Here is a 13,673-nt window from a genome sequence, read left to right as displayed (position 1 = left end):
GACTCTGGGGCACTTGCTTTCTGTCTGTCTGTCTGTCTGTCCATCTCTCTATTTTGTGCACACACACACACAACTGAAATGAATTTTTATTTTTAGTTCTTTTAGTAGCCAGGTGCAAGGGGAAGTAGGGAAATTGGAGGGGAGGTTTAGCAGGGAAGAAAAAGAGCATGAGTGCTTTAGGCTCTGAGACCCCCCAACCCCAGTCCTATCCAGAGAAGACCTATTTTTTTAAAAAAAATTCTGGGGCTGGAGAGATGACTCAGTAGTTAAGAGCACTGGCTGCTCTTCTAGAGAACCCAGGTTTGATTCCCAGCTCCCACATGGTGACTCACAACCATCTGTATTTCCAGTTCCAGAAGATCCAGTAGCTGCTTCTGGCCTGTACAGGCTCCAGACACAAATGTGATGGGCAGATACACATGCAGGCAAAACACCCATATATATATAAAACTAAGATTAGCTAACTAAAACTCTGGGCCTATGAGATGCCTACCACCAAGTCTGATGACCAAGTTTCATCCCTAGGAGCCTCATGGTAGAAGAAGAAAACCTACTTCCCCTGGTTATCCTCTGACCTCCACATGCATGTTATAATATGTTCACATACCCTGACCTCCCTATATACACACTCAGACACACAAATAAATGGATGAAGGTAATACAAATATTTTTTTAAGACGTTTGGCTTTGAGGAACTGAGGATATAGCTCAAGTAGAGTGCTTGTTGAGTATCTTGCGACCTAAGGTTTAATACCTAGCAATGCAAAACAAATATCTATCTTTATATAAGTTACAATTTAAAGAGTACTATAATACAAAAAAGTGGGAGATGGAAATAAAACAACTGGTGGAACTTAGGAGAGTGGCAGTCTCTTGCTTTAAAAAGCATACAGTGTTTCATCTGCTGTGGAAAAAGATGCCCTGATCTGTTATTGCTAAAGCCAAGCAGCTGAGCCAGGCAGGGCTGGGCCCACACCACAGCCTCTTCTAAGGTAAGCATCTGACATCAGATGGGAAGTGGGTGGTGCTCCTCACAAGAATGACTTTGTCCTTTAAACCAGGCTTTTCAGAGCCAGCAGCAGGCATTCATAGCAAAGGAACGGGGTCCTTTCTGCCCTTTAAGTGAGAAGTGCAGACATCTCCAGGCCACAGGGACACTAGAACCCTAGTTAAGAAGTTGGAACCCCCCACCCCCGCCCAAGTTAGACGGAAAAATGTGGAGCTGAGTCCTGGAGAAGAGCAATCTAACCCTTCACCTCAGGTAAGAGTTTCCCCATGCAGTGAAGCTCTGAACACCCTTCCGCCAGTGTAAGTGGCGATAGATGCCCCAAATGCCAGCTAGTCATTAAAGAAATAGTCGATTTAACTAAGGCTTACTTATCAGTTTTTTTTTAAAAGAAAACTATGAATCTGGGCATAACGAAGTAGCCGCAGCATCTTAATGTCTTCTAAGCTCATGAGATGACTTCCATCTCCGTCATGACAACTTAGTTCCCGCACGCCTCTTGTGCTGCAATCAACACCTCTGGGCCACTTGATCAAGATCATATCTGGAATTTATCCCACCATGTTGCTCACACCTTTAAAATAATCTTTTTAGAGAAGGAGGGTCTTTCTGTCACCCAGGATGTCCTCAAGTTCACTGTGTAGCCCAGGCTAGTCTTAAACTCACAGCAGTTCTCCTGCCTCAGCCTTCTGAGTGCTGTGTTACAGGTGTATATTCCCACATCCGACTCTACACCTGATGTCTTGAATCCTGGCACTGATCAAAACCCAGTTTTCACTATTAATTTCATTGAACTTAGTATTTTTGTTCCATCAACCTCTCCCTTCCCCCAGTGTTTTCCACCCCTTGTCTTATCCACTGGTTTCATCCTTTCTCCCTGGCCCTGACTCTGTGACCAGTGGCTTCCATCCTCCCTCCCTTCGCCCTGGTGATCCTGAGTCTCTGACCACCTCCAGCTGTCCGCAAGCCTGTTCTTGGTTCCACCTCGAATGGTCCAGGCCTGCTGAGCTGTGCTAGAGTCAATGGCTTCACCTCTCCAGGTGACTCACTCCTAGCGTGGTGCTCTCCAGCCTGGCCCAGCACCTGGTGCTGCAGAGTGTCTTCCGTGCTCCCACAGGGTCGGCTTCCAGTCTCCCTCCCTCCATTTCCTCTCTCAGTCAATCCTCTTTCCAGGAATGACCTACTTGGGGTAAATGGGACTGGGACCAACCTGTCAGCTTTCTGCTTGCCACCCCAACTCTTCTCCCACGACTCCTCACTCTGGATGGGAGGAAGTAGCTTTCCCCCCTCCCAGCCTTGCTGCATCAAGTGTCCCCTTCTTTTGGTCATTTCCCCCTCACTGACCCCTTCCCCTGACCTGCAAATAGTCTCATCCTAAAAGCCACTCCTTCCCTGTCCTGTTGTCCTCTCCAGCTAGGACCCTCGCTCGCTCACTTCCTTCTTGTTTTTATATTCCTGCCTCCTGGGGTCCTCTCAGTTCACTACCTCCCAACTGCAGCCTTGCCGCTCTGCAGGATCTGTTCCCCAAAAGGCCATCAGACTCATCTGTTATTATTACATCAGATGGCCCTCCAGTTCCTCAGGCTGCTGCTGTCCTAGAGCCTCTCTTTGAATTCCTTGCCACAAATTGCTCTGCCCTGATTCTTCCTAAGTCTCCTGATATTTTTTTGTTGCTCATCTCACCATTTCCCCCTTTACAGATGTGTGTATGTGTGTGTGTGTGTGTGTGTGTGTGTGTGTATGTGTGTGTGTGTGCGCGCACGCACACATGTGTGTTTGTCACTACATATGTGTGGAAGCTAGAGGCTGATGTCAAGGGTCTTCCTTGATCACACACCACCTTGTATACTGAGGTAGACCTTGAACTTACCCTTCCTGGCTGGTCTGTCCAGCCAGCTTACTCTTTGGAATCCTCGTTTCCACCTTCTCGCTGATCGTCATGCTCTCCTAGCTTTTATGTGGTTTCAGGGTTCTGAACTCCTTTCTTTACGCTTGTGTGTTAAGCAGAGACATTTCCCTAGCCTGACCCTTGCACCCCCTTAAAAATCATTATGATGATGTGGCGGACAACTTTGTGAAGTCCATTCTTTCTTTCCACCTTTATGCGGTATCTGGGGACTTAGTTCATTTAGTTCAGCAAGTGCCTTTACCTGCTGAACGAAGTTCATCTCGCTGGCCCACCACTTGTTGATAAGTCTCCGGTTTCTTTGTTGTAGGAGAAATAATATATTCTTTGGAGTAAGATAGGATGGTTTGACTACTTATTATAAGTGTGACTTGGGCATGTTTCCCCATATAAAAATGGCATAAATTACAATGATTTTAACGACTGGGTCTTATCTTAGTTTGCTCTCCATTGCTGTAATAAAGCACTACTACTCAAAGCAGTGTTGAGGAGGAAAGGGTTTGTTTGGCTTATACTTCCACATCAAAGTAATCATCATGGGAAGTAGGGGCAGGAACTGAAGCAGAGGTCATGGAAGAACACTGCTTACTATCTTGCTCCTCATGTCTTGCTCAACCTGCTTCCTTATACCACCTAGGACCCCCTTCCTGGGCAGCTCCACCCCCAGCGGCCTGGGCCCTCTCATGCCAGTCAGTAATCGAGAAAGCACTGTGCGGATTTGCCTATGGACAGTTTGCTGGAGATACTTTCTCAATTGAGGGACTTCTCCCAGATGCCAGCCAGGTCTGATGGCTGAATGAGCTAATGCATGCATTCTCTCTCTCTCTCTCTCTCTCTCTCTCTCTCTCTCTCTCTCTCTCTCTCTCTCTCTCTCTCTCTCTCTCTCTGTCAGTGGCTATCTAGAATAGGCACTGAGTGCATTGAGTTCTCTTCTTTCCCTCACATGCCCTCCTCAAACTTTTCATACCAAGTAACTTCTTATAGTTTGCCTTGCTTTCTGAAATGCTTTGGAAGGCAGGATTTGGAATAAGCACTGAACGCAAATCGTTGTTCTGCTGTTGACCAGCCCTGTGACCGTAGCTGTGCTGCTACTCGTGACCTCGGTTTTCACACCTATCAAATATGAAGAATCATTCCCAGAGGAATCAGGGTGTGCGAGCAAGGTGGTCAGTACGTGAAAATATGTAGTCAAATACTTAGCACAGTACCTGGCCCATAGTGCTCAGTGGAAGGCAGTCATTTGCAGAGTTCTTGCTTGACTTGCACACACACACACACACACACACACACACACACACTTTATTTTATATACACTGGTGTTTTTTGCCTTTGTGCATATCTGTGTGAAGGTGTCGGATTCCCTGGAACTGGAGTCACAGATAGTTGTGAGTTGCCATGTGGGTGCTGGGAATTGAACCCAGGTCCTCTGGAAGAGCAGTCACTGCTCTCAACTGCTGAGCCATCATCCCTCCAGCCCCACAGAGATACTTCTCAATGTGTGTCTTCAGTCCAAGCCTCATGCCTTGTGCTCTGAATCTGTATTTTGTCAGCTGCCTGGTTAACATCCCCACCCTGGTGTTCCACAAATAGTTCTGACTGTGCCCAAAACCGAACTGTTTGCTTTGCCCAGTTCTCCAGGTCACCTTTGTCCCTATAGCACTGCCAGTCAGCTAGTTCTCAGCATTGCTTTCTGGATCCTTTCCCTCAGTGCCACTTCCTGTCACACCTTTGATTTGTTTCTGGAGTGTCATCTTCTACCTGGTAATGCTTTCTTTCACTTAGGGTCTTGTCTTCATCACTTGGTCTCTTCATTGCCTCTTTGACAGTGGATGTTCCTTATTAAAATTGATAATTGCAAAGATTGGTGAACCATTAATTAACATAATAAAGAAGAAAGGGGGAGAAAACAGAAATACATAAAATTAGAAATGGACATGAAAAAATAGCCATTGAAACAGGAAAAAAAATCACAAAAGAGTATAGATCTCTGTATAGATATGTGGCCATTTTTAGGAAATTAGACAGAAATAGAAGTTCCCATGGAGAAATAAATAGACAAGACTAGTTAAGAAAGCAGCAAGATCATTTTCAAAGAAAGAGAATTGGCCCTAGAAGATACTAACATATATCTCATGGGGATGGGAATATAGTTCACTTGTAGAGTACTTGCCTGGCTTGTGTGAGGCCCAGGGTTCGACCCTCACCACCCTCGTGATGATCATGGTCTAACCTGGTCATGGTCACCCTTGGCTTCTTAGTGAATTGGAGGTCAGAGTGGGACACACAAGCCAGCTGTCCCTCCACAAGCACCTGGAGGCTGTCACAGAAGGATCACGAGTTTGAGGCCGCGCTGGGCTACATAGTGAGGCTTTGTCCTAGTAAATAGACTCTGGGTAGCGCATTTTGCTGCTGGTGCAGGGGTAGACATAGACGAGTGAGGCAGAATAGAAAGCCCAGAAATAGGCCCAGGAATTTATGGAAACTAAGAATGTGATAAAGTGGTGTCTCAAATCATTGGAATAGAGGGCTCTGTTTGTATAAATGGGTGCTGGAACAAGTGGCTAACCGTTTGGGAGAGGATAAATTAGAGCTGAATTTCATATCATACAAGAACTCCAACTGGATATAAGATCTAAAAGTGAAAATGAAAGCATACAAGGAATTTTTCTCTTACCTCTTAATTTGGCTTTCTAACTATGTTTCAAAATTTAGGGGCTTAACAAAAATTAAAAACAAAAAACTCATAACACTCCACCATAAATAAAGTGATTACCCATGAACTGGACAGAATGTGTGACATAACCCAAACTAGGATCTGACATTCTTAATATATGAAGAATGTTTGCCTGGGGCATTCAAATCCATTTCTCTCCTTTTCCTGGTCTATCAGGGTGTAAGGAATCCAGCCACTTTGTCCCAGCTCCAGGGATTCTGCCATACTTTCTCTGCTGGAGATCTTTGTTGCGTCCGTAGGTAGAATGCTTGCCCAGCATGCGTGAAGCTCTGGGTTTGGTCTTCAGCACCACATACAACCAGGCATTGTAGTCTGCCTAGAATCCCAGAATTTGGGAGGTAGAAACAGGTGTTCAGTTTTCCTTGATTACATAACGAGTTCAAGACTAGCCTTGGACCCTTCATGAAACCCTATCTCAGAGAGAGGGGAGAGAGAGGAGAGAAAGAAGAGGAGAGGAGGGGAGGCGAGGAGAGGAGAGAAGAGGAGAAAGAAAAAATTAAAAGCCACCAGAAAGGCATGATATCCTTGCCAAAATCTATAACCTGAATTTCATCGTCAGAAAACCAGGGGTAAAACTAAAGACCAGTGAGATGAATCAGTGCTTGCCACCAGTCCTGACAACTTTTTTGATTCCAGGACCCATGCAGCACCCTTTTAAAAAGTAAATTCAAAGGAAGCCTGTAGATTATGTAAATGGCAGTTTCCTGTTTTGATCACTATGCTGTGGTTCTCTCGTGGTGATCTGGGGAATGAGTATAGATGAACTCTTTGTATAGTTACCTTTTAAAAAAAACAAAACAAAACAAAACAAAACCAGGATTTCATATAGTCAAGGACAGCCTCAAACTTGCTGTGTAGCTTCTGATCCTCCCGGCCTGAAGGGGGTTACAGACACGTCATCACCATGCCCACTTTATGTAGCGCTGGTGATTGAACCCAGAGCCTTTTGCATGGCAAGCTGTCTACCTGTGGAACCATAACCCCAGCCCACATTTACCTTTTCATGAGCCAGAAATTATTTCACAGTGAAAAGTTATTAAGTTAAAAAAAATAATCCTTAGGGGTTTTGAATGACCCTGTCCGTGTGAGCCAACAATGGAAACAAAAGGAAAAACAAGCGAGGAAAAAAAGAAAGCAGAGAAATAAGCAAGGGAGCTTCACACATCCTCTACCTCCAATGCACTGCACTAGGGTGAGCGTTCCCGCAGGCCGAGGAGGCACTCTGGCTCTTCTTTGCCTTGCCATACATCTAGAGAGAGAACCCGTGGCTGAGTTGGTATTTTTCACACTCAGATGGGCATACAGACATCAGGGATCCCGCTAAAACACAAGTTCTGATTTGGCAGAGCTGGGAGATGCTAAAAATAGTCTGCTTTCCCAGCAGATTCCCAAGTGATGCTGATATGGCTGGTCTGAACCACACTGAGCAGTTGAGAGCCACTTAGTGTAGATGAGAGGTACACAAGGGACCCACGCGTCGCCTGTGGAGGGGTGCTTTAGACTAAAGAGCATCCTTCGAGGTTTACCGAATCCCTTACAGCTCAGAGATGTGTTAATTTAGGTGTGGAAAGAACTTTTGCCTTGGGTATTAAATATAAATCCCATAATTCATGGTTCAACATCTGGGTGGCCTTGAACAGCTTCTTTCACCTTTATTTTGAGTCTCAATTTTTTTGTCTTCCTTATAGTTAGAATATCCAAATCAGTCAGATTAACAAGAGAAAAAAATGTGTTTAGCAATGCACTAGCATAGCTTTGGACAGGATAGATGTTCTGAAACTTGATGGCTGTCACTGTTGCTGCTGTGAACCCCCACTTGCTGGAAGACCCGGCAGGGATTAATGTGTGTGAGAAGTAGTTAGGAGCCCCTCTGTTGTCTTGCCATGCATCAAATAGAGAGGACCAGTGGTCAGTTTTGTATCCTAGACAGTTTGCTTCTTTGCAGCCAAGGCAAGGCTATGGTTACTTAAGAAGACATTATCTTGACCTACTGAAAAATCATGTCCCTGCCCAATGAACTTCTACAGTAGCTTAGGTGCAAGCCTGATAAAATGTGACAAATGATTCTCTCTTGGAAGCAAATATATGTTGAGCACTTGCTATCCTAAGAAACAAATAGTTCTGAACTGTACCGACTCCCTGCAGAGATCTTATTCCCACCTTAGGTCTTTGGAGTTTACTGACCTTTTTGTCACCTTTGCTTGTCAACCTCTTGAACTTCATGTTGGGCTAATGCCTGATGCCCTGTTCATCCCCTTGTAGCACTTGCCTTTTCCAGGTAGCAAGTTTGTGTGCGTGTGTGTGTATGTATGCATATGTGTGCGTGTGTGCGTGTGTGCGTGGTGTGCATGTGTGGTGTGCGTGTATGTGCAGTGTGGTGTGAGTACGTGTGTGAGATGTGTTTGTGTGGTGTGGTATGTGTGTGAGATGTGTGCCTGTGTATGTGTGGTGTGGTGTATGTATATGTGGTGTGTGGGTGTGGTATGCATTTGTGTGTGGTGTATATGTGGTGTGCATGTTTGTGTGGGTGTGTGTGATGTGGTGTGTGTATGGTGTGTGTGGTGTACATGTGTGGTGTGTGTATGGTGTGCATGTGTGGTGTGGCGTGTGTATGTGTATATAGGCCAGAGACTGATGTTGGGATGCCTTCCTCCATCACTCTGTGTTATTTTTTGAGACAAGCTCTCTCACTGGACCTGGAGTTTTGGTAGACTGTCTGGTCAGGGACCTCCTATGACTTACCTGTCGCCTGTCTCTATGCCAGTGCTAGAGTTAGAGGTATGTACACCCACCGTGCCCGGTTTTTTATGTGGGTGTTCAGGATCCAAACTCAGAGCCTCAGACTTGCATTTATACTAGCAGTTGACCCATTGAGCCATCACCCTAGCCCTCCTGCACACCGTGTGAAGGTGTGAGATCTTTGTAGTCCAGTGGGTTGCGCTCAAATGATTGGTGAGCCAATTGAATGACACACAGAATCCTTCCTCACAGAGTCTGAGGAGTGTGAGAGGATTAGGGAAGGATTTCTGGAAAGAGTGACATTTGAGTTGAGACTTTAAAAAGCATCGGAAGACAGAGGGAGGTGCAGGGCATGGGAGAAACCATGATGCACTTGGGGAAATGTGTGCGGTCTGGATAGACCGAGGCATGACAGGGTCATGGCGGAGAAGGGGTGTCTGAGACACTGACACCATGCCTTCTCACTCCCTCCCCTGAAGACAGTAGGGCCAGCAACAGCGGAAGATCACACAAATCATCACAGATTCCCAAGGTCAACTCCCATTGCACAGCCAAAGTCTCGAGTGAGGCAGAGCAGACAGGGCCTACTACAGGGCAGCTAAGAAATGGGATTTATCTTAAGGATAATGGAAGACCAATTAAGAACTTTAAGCAGGAATGCTTTGAGGGTGCATTAAAGGTGGCTGATATTATAGACAGGCAAGTTGAGCCGGTTGTAGTGGCACAGGCCCATAATTCCAGCACTTGGAAGGTAGAGGCAGGAGGATTTCTGAGAGTTCTTGGTCGGTCTGGTCCATGTTACAAGTTCCACTCCAGCCAGGACTTCGTCGTGAGACATGATTGTTTCAAAATATAAATTAGATGAGAAAGATACAGGAAAAATGATTAGCAGTTTTGTGTGTTTTGAGACAGGAGCCCTTGTAGCCCAGGCTAGCCTCAAGCTGGCTCCATCTCCCCCAAGCTGGTATTGCAGGTGTGCATCACCTCCCCCTACTAGGAGTTTTACCACCTCAGTGTTACTCTTAATGCCCTCTCTGCTCTGAACTTGTTTCCCCTAAGTCAGAGCACAGCACTCACTCCCGAGGTGCCCTTTGCCTGGCTCCTCAGGCAGGACCTTGGATCATTGTGTATCAGTGTGTTCTGGGGATGAGTGTCTTGCTCACGTTTTCTGCAGTGAGCTGGTTAGCAAGGCAATGTAATGCATAGGCAGTGCTAACTGGGTTTTAGAACTTGACATGCTGTGTCCTAGTTCTGGGGACATTGGGGAAGTCATGTCACTTCTCCAAACATTATCCATAAATAATACTGGCTTTACAGTTGTGATAGTTTGAATGTAATTGGCCGCCATAAGCTCATAGGAATTGGCACCATCAGGAGGTGTGGCCTTGTTGGAGGAAGTGTGTCACTGTGGAGGTGAGCTTTGAGGTTTCCTATGCTGAAGATATGCCCAGTGTCTCAGATCACTTCCTGTTGCCTGCAGGGATCAAGATGTAGCTCCTTCTGCACTCTCAGCTCCTCACCAGCACTGTGTCTGCCTATACGCCACCATGTCCTACCATGATAATAATGAACTAAGTCTCTGAAACTGTAAGCCACTCAATTAAGTGTTTTGCTTTGTAAGAGTTGCTGTGGTCATGGTGTCTCTTCACAGCAATAGAAACCCTAAGACGATGGTTGTTTTGGGTTTTGTTTATATATTATACATATATGTATATATATATTTTATGTGTTTATATATAGTATTTTAATGTTAGATATAATGTAGTATATAGTATGTAGTATATTTTAATATATTATATATATTTGAGAATAAAATTAGATGATGCTGGTAACAATAATGACCACGATTGGCAGGATGGCTCAGTGTGCAAGCCTGACATCCTAAGTTCAGTCCCCAAGATCTGCAAGATGGATGGAGAGAACCAGCTCTTAATAGCTATTTTCTGACCTCCACGCTTGTACCATGTAATGTGCATAAGCACACACACAAAATAAATAAAATGTAAAAACAATCAACCCTTTGGTAAGCATCAATTTTGTGTCAAACCCTGGGCCAGACACATTCATTGAGTCTTTAAACCAGAACACCAGAATCAGTAATTAAAATAGAATACCAGAAACAGGGCTGAAGATATTGCTCAAGGGGAGATCACTTGCTAGCACACACCAGTCCTTGGGTTCAATCCTTTGTACCACAAAAACAAGACAAACACCAGAAATGGTGTTTAGTTTGTGCAGGCTCTCAATAAATGTTAGATTCCCTCTTGTCAATTCGTGCTGGTCATTACCGGTCCTATAGCTTAAGTAGCTGATGGATTATCGCTTTAGCACTGCCTTCCAATGGCGATTTCCAAAAATCAGCAAAGAAACTAAGGCAGATTTCATCTGAGCCCAGGAAAGGAGCCAGTAAGTAATTTCCGGCTTCCTTTAGTAATTTTCAGCTTCCTTTCAACCATGAAATGCTTGAGACTTAGAAATCAACTGTACTTTAACCAAATTATGATTTGATATAATTAGCCCTTGAACTTAATTTTGAGGTTCAGGATCTTGGGCTGTTACAGAAAGGAAATATCTGCCTTCCAGACTGTGATGTTGTTTGTGTGCTTTTGAGATAACAATGTCTATCTTTTGACTAGGTGGTGACAATAAGCATCAGAATACAAATGTGCTTAAAAGGAACATGGAATGTGTAGGGTTGTGTACGGGTTGGAATGAGTTCCCTAAATGTCTCAGCCTAGAAGCCTCCTCGGTTCCTGGTAGCACAGGGCCCCAGCTTTCTGTGAAGTAAAGGAAAATGCTTTTTAGTCCTCAGAATCACGGTCCACTTGGTGGCTTTCTTTTCCTTCCCCGCATCAGTCTTATGTAACCAGACCCTCTTTGACAATATAAAACAGAGATTAAAACTAACTCTCTAGCAATCCTAGGATTATGGGCTCAGGAGGGTAAATCTTCCGTCGAGTGTGAGATGACCGCACCCACATCTCATGCTATGGAAAGCAGCTGTGGGAGGCAGCGCTGTGCTTGGGTCCTGGTTTGTGTCTGGTTCCACAAGATCAGTTCACGGGAGCGTCACGGTCCATTGTGCATAAAGTACGTGAGGAACTATTACTGCAAAGTGTGGTGGGTTGCTGGCAGCGGTCATTGTACCTGAATACTGGCTGGCGCCCTGGACTCAGCCTTGATCCCTATCAACAGAGCGTGGAAAGTAGGAGTGACCCCTGGAAGAGTGTGTCTCTTTATCTGTGGCTGCAGTGCTGAATTAGTCGGAGATTACCTTATCCCTAGGTGTTAGCTTAAAGCTAAAGATTTAAGAATGTGCTCTGGGATATCTTAAAACCCTCTGTATCTCACCCTCTCATGCTGCTTTACAGGGACAGGATAGGGGATAAGACTGATATGCCATCTTTCCCTTATCTCCGCCTTTTATTTTCCAGCAACAGCTACAGGCCTATGTGGCCTGGGTGAATGCCCAGCTGAAGAAGAGGCCATCCGTGAAGCCTGTGCAGGACCTGCGACAGGATCTCCGAGATGGAGTGATCCTGGCCTATCTCATCGAGATTGTTGGTCAGTTGGCCTTGGATTCTGATGCTAGTGTAGATGAGAATCTGACTTCTTTCTCCTCCATGCTCCCTTCAAGCAGGTTGTTTGCATTCATGGCGATGGAGTTGGGAAGACCTAAAATATTTGCCCAAGGTTAATTCCCATCCAGTCAATAAACAGTGTGTGCTAGGCACTGTATTATATGAGGAGATGTTGGCCCTGCCAGTGCCTCAGAGGCTCCCAGTATAGTTGGAAAGACTGGAAAGTGAGATCTGTCCTATTACCTTGTTAGTGTCCTAATGGGGGTACACGCAGAGGAGGGTACATAGAAGAGACACCCTCCCTTAGTCCTAGGGGTTCAAGAATGGCAAAGCAGAAGAATCCATGTCAAACAGGGGAGGAGGGCTTCCGGAAGAACTGCAGTCTAAGTTAAAAGCACAGTGGGAGGCCTGGAGAGTAGGCTCAGTGGTCGAGCGTACAGGCTGCTCTTGCAGAGGACCTGGTTCGACTCCTGGCACCCGTGTGGCAGCTCACAACCATCTATAACTCCAGTGCCAGGGGAACCAATACTTTTTTTCTGCACAAATATACATGCAGGCAAAACATTCATGCATTCATGCACACACAGACACACAAAGCAAAAACAAAACAAACAAAAACAGAAAAGGGAGTAGCATTCAGGTCAAAAGAGAAAATGTCACCAGCAATAGGACTCTCTTCTGTGTGACACTCAGACCCCTGTGTTTTCACAGAAGAGTTTTCCTCTTAACTTAAGGCCCTCTTCTTATTAGGGTCTTGTATGTCCAAAGTGTTTTCCATATTTCTATGATTTCTCTCACTGACTGGCAATCAGGTATTCCATAGACTGAGCTCTTGAAGACAATGATGCTCTATACTTTGTTCTTATGGTTCCACAAACCCCAGCCAAATGCATGCAATCAGTTCTCAAACATTTATTACTGGCCAATTGATATTGCTGGGTGTCCTGGAGGTATGTGGTGGGGCAGAAGCTGGTTTGTGACAGGCAGCCTATCTGTAGGTACTTCTTTTGGAGACAGCTCATGATTGACAAATCATTTGTAATAAGTGGAACAATAGCGGGAGGAATTGCCGCTGGTTGATGACATGCTTTCTGTATTTTGTGAGCTTATATTAATTAATGGGTACTTAATATGTGTAAAAAATATGCTCTTTTGATTTCTTTGTGTTATATGTTTGAGTTCAAGTGGAGTACTCCTCATCCAAAATGCTTGGTACCAAAAATGCTTCAGATGTTGGATTAAAAAAAAAATAGAGAGTTGAGCACTTACAGCTAAAAATTATGGAAAGTCCAAAGTCTGAAACTGTCTCAAAATCAGAATATTTTTTGAGTATTAGTATGATGCTTAAAACATTTCAGATTTTGAACTGGAGAGCTGGCTCAGCAGTTAAGATCACTGGCTGGGCTGGAGAAATGGCTCAGTGGTTAAGAGCATTGCCTGCTCTTCCAAAGGTCCTGAGTTCAATTCCCAGCAACCACATGGTGGCTCACAACCATCTGTAATGAGGTCTGGTGCCCTCTTCTGGCCTTCAGGCATACACGCAGAAAGAATATTGTATACATAATAAATATTAAAAAAAAAGATCACTGGCTGCTCTTCCAGAGGACCTGGGTTTGAGCCCCATGGTATCTCAACCACCTATAATTCCAGTTCCAGGGAATCTGATGCCCTCTTCTGGCCTCCCTGGGTACCAGGCATGCCCACAGT

At 45.0% G+C, this 13,673-nt stretch overlaps 1 protein-coding gene across 1 annotated transcript in view; it reads left to right on the top strand.

Annotated features, from left to right (window-relative positions):
* Positions 1 to 13,673, top strand: part of Dixdc1 (DIX domain containing 1) — a 73,083-nt gene that overhangs the window by 7,394 nt on the left and 52,016 nt on the right. Inside the window, 1 exon segment of the mRNA XM_038324010.1 lies at positions 11,820 to 11,949. Coding sequence (XP_038179938.1) covers positions 11,820 to 11,949 — 130 coding nt within the window.

Source organism: Arvicola amphibius, chromosome 3, assembly GCF_903992535.2.
Source record: "Arvicola amphibius chromosome 3, mArvAmp1.2, whole genome shotgun sequence".
In the NCBI taxonomy this organism is placed as follows: Eukaryota; Metazoa; Chordata; class Mammalia; order Rodentia; family Cricetidae; genus Arvicola; species Arvicola amphibius.
This window is presented reverse-complemented; position numbering and strand designations above follow the sequence as displayed.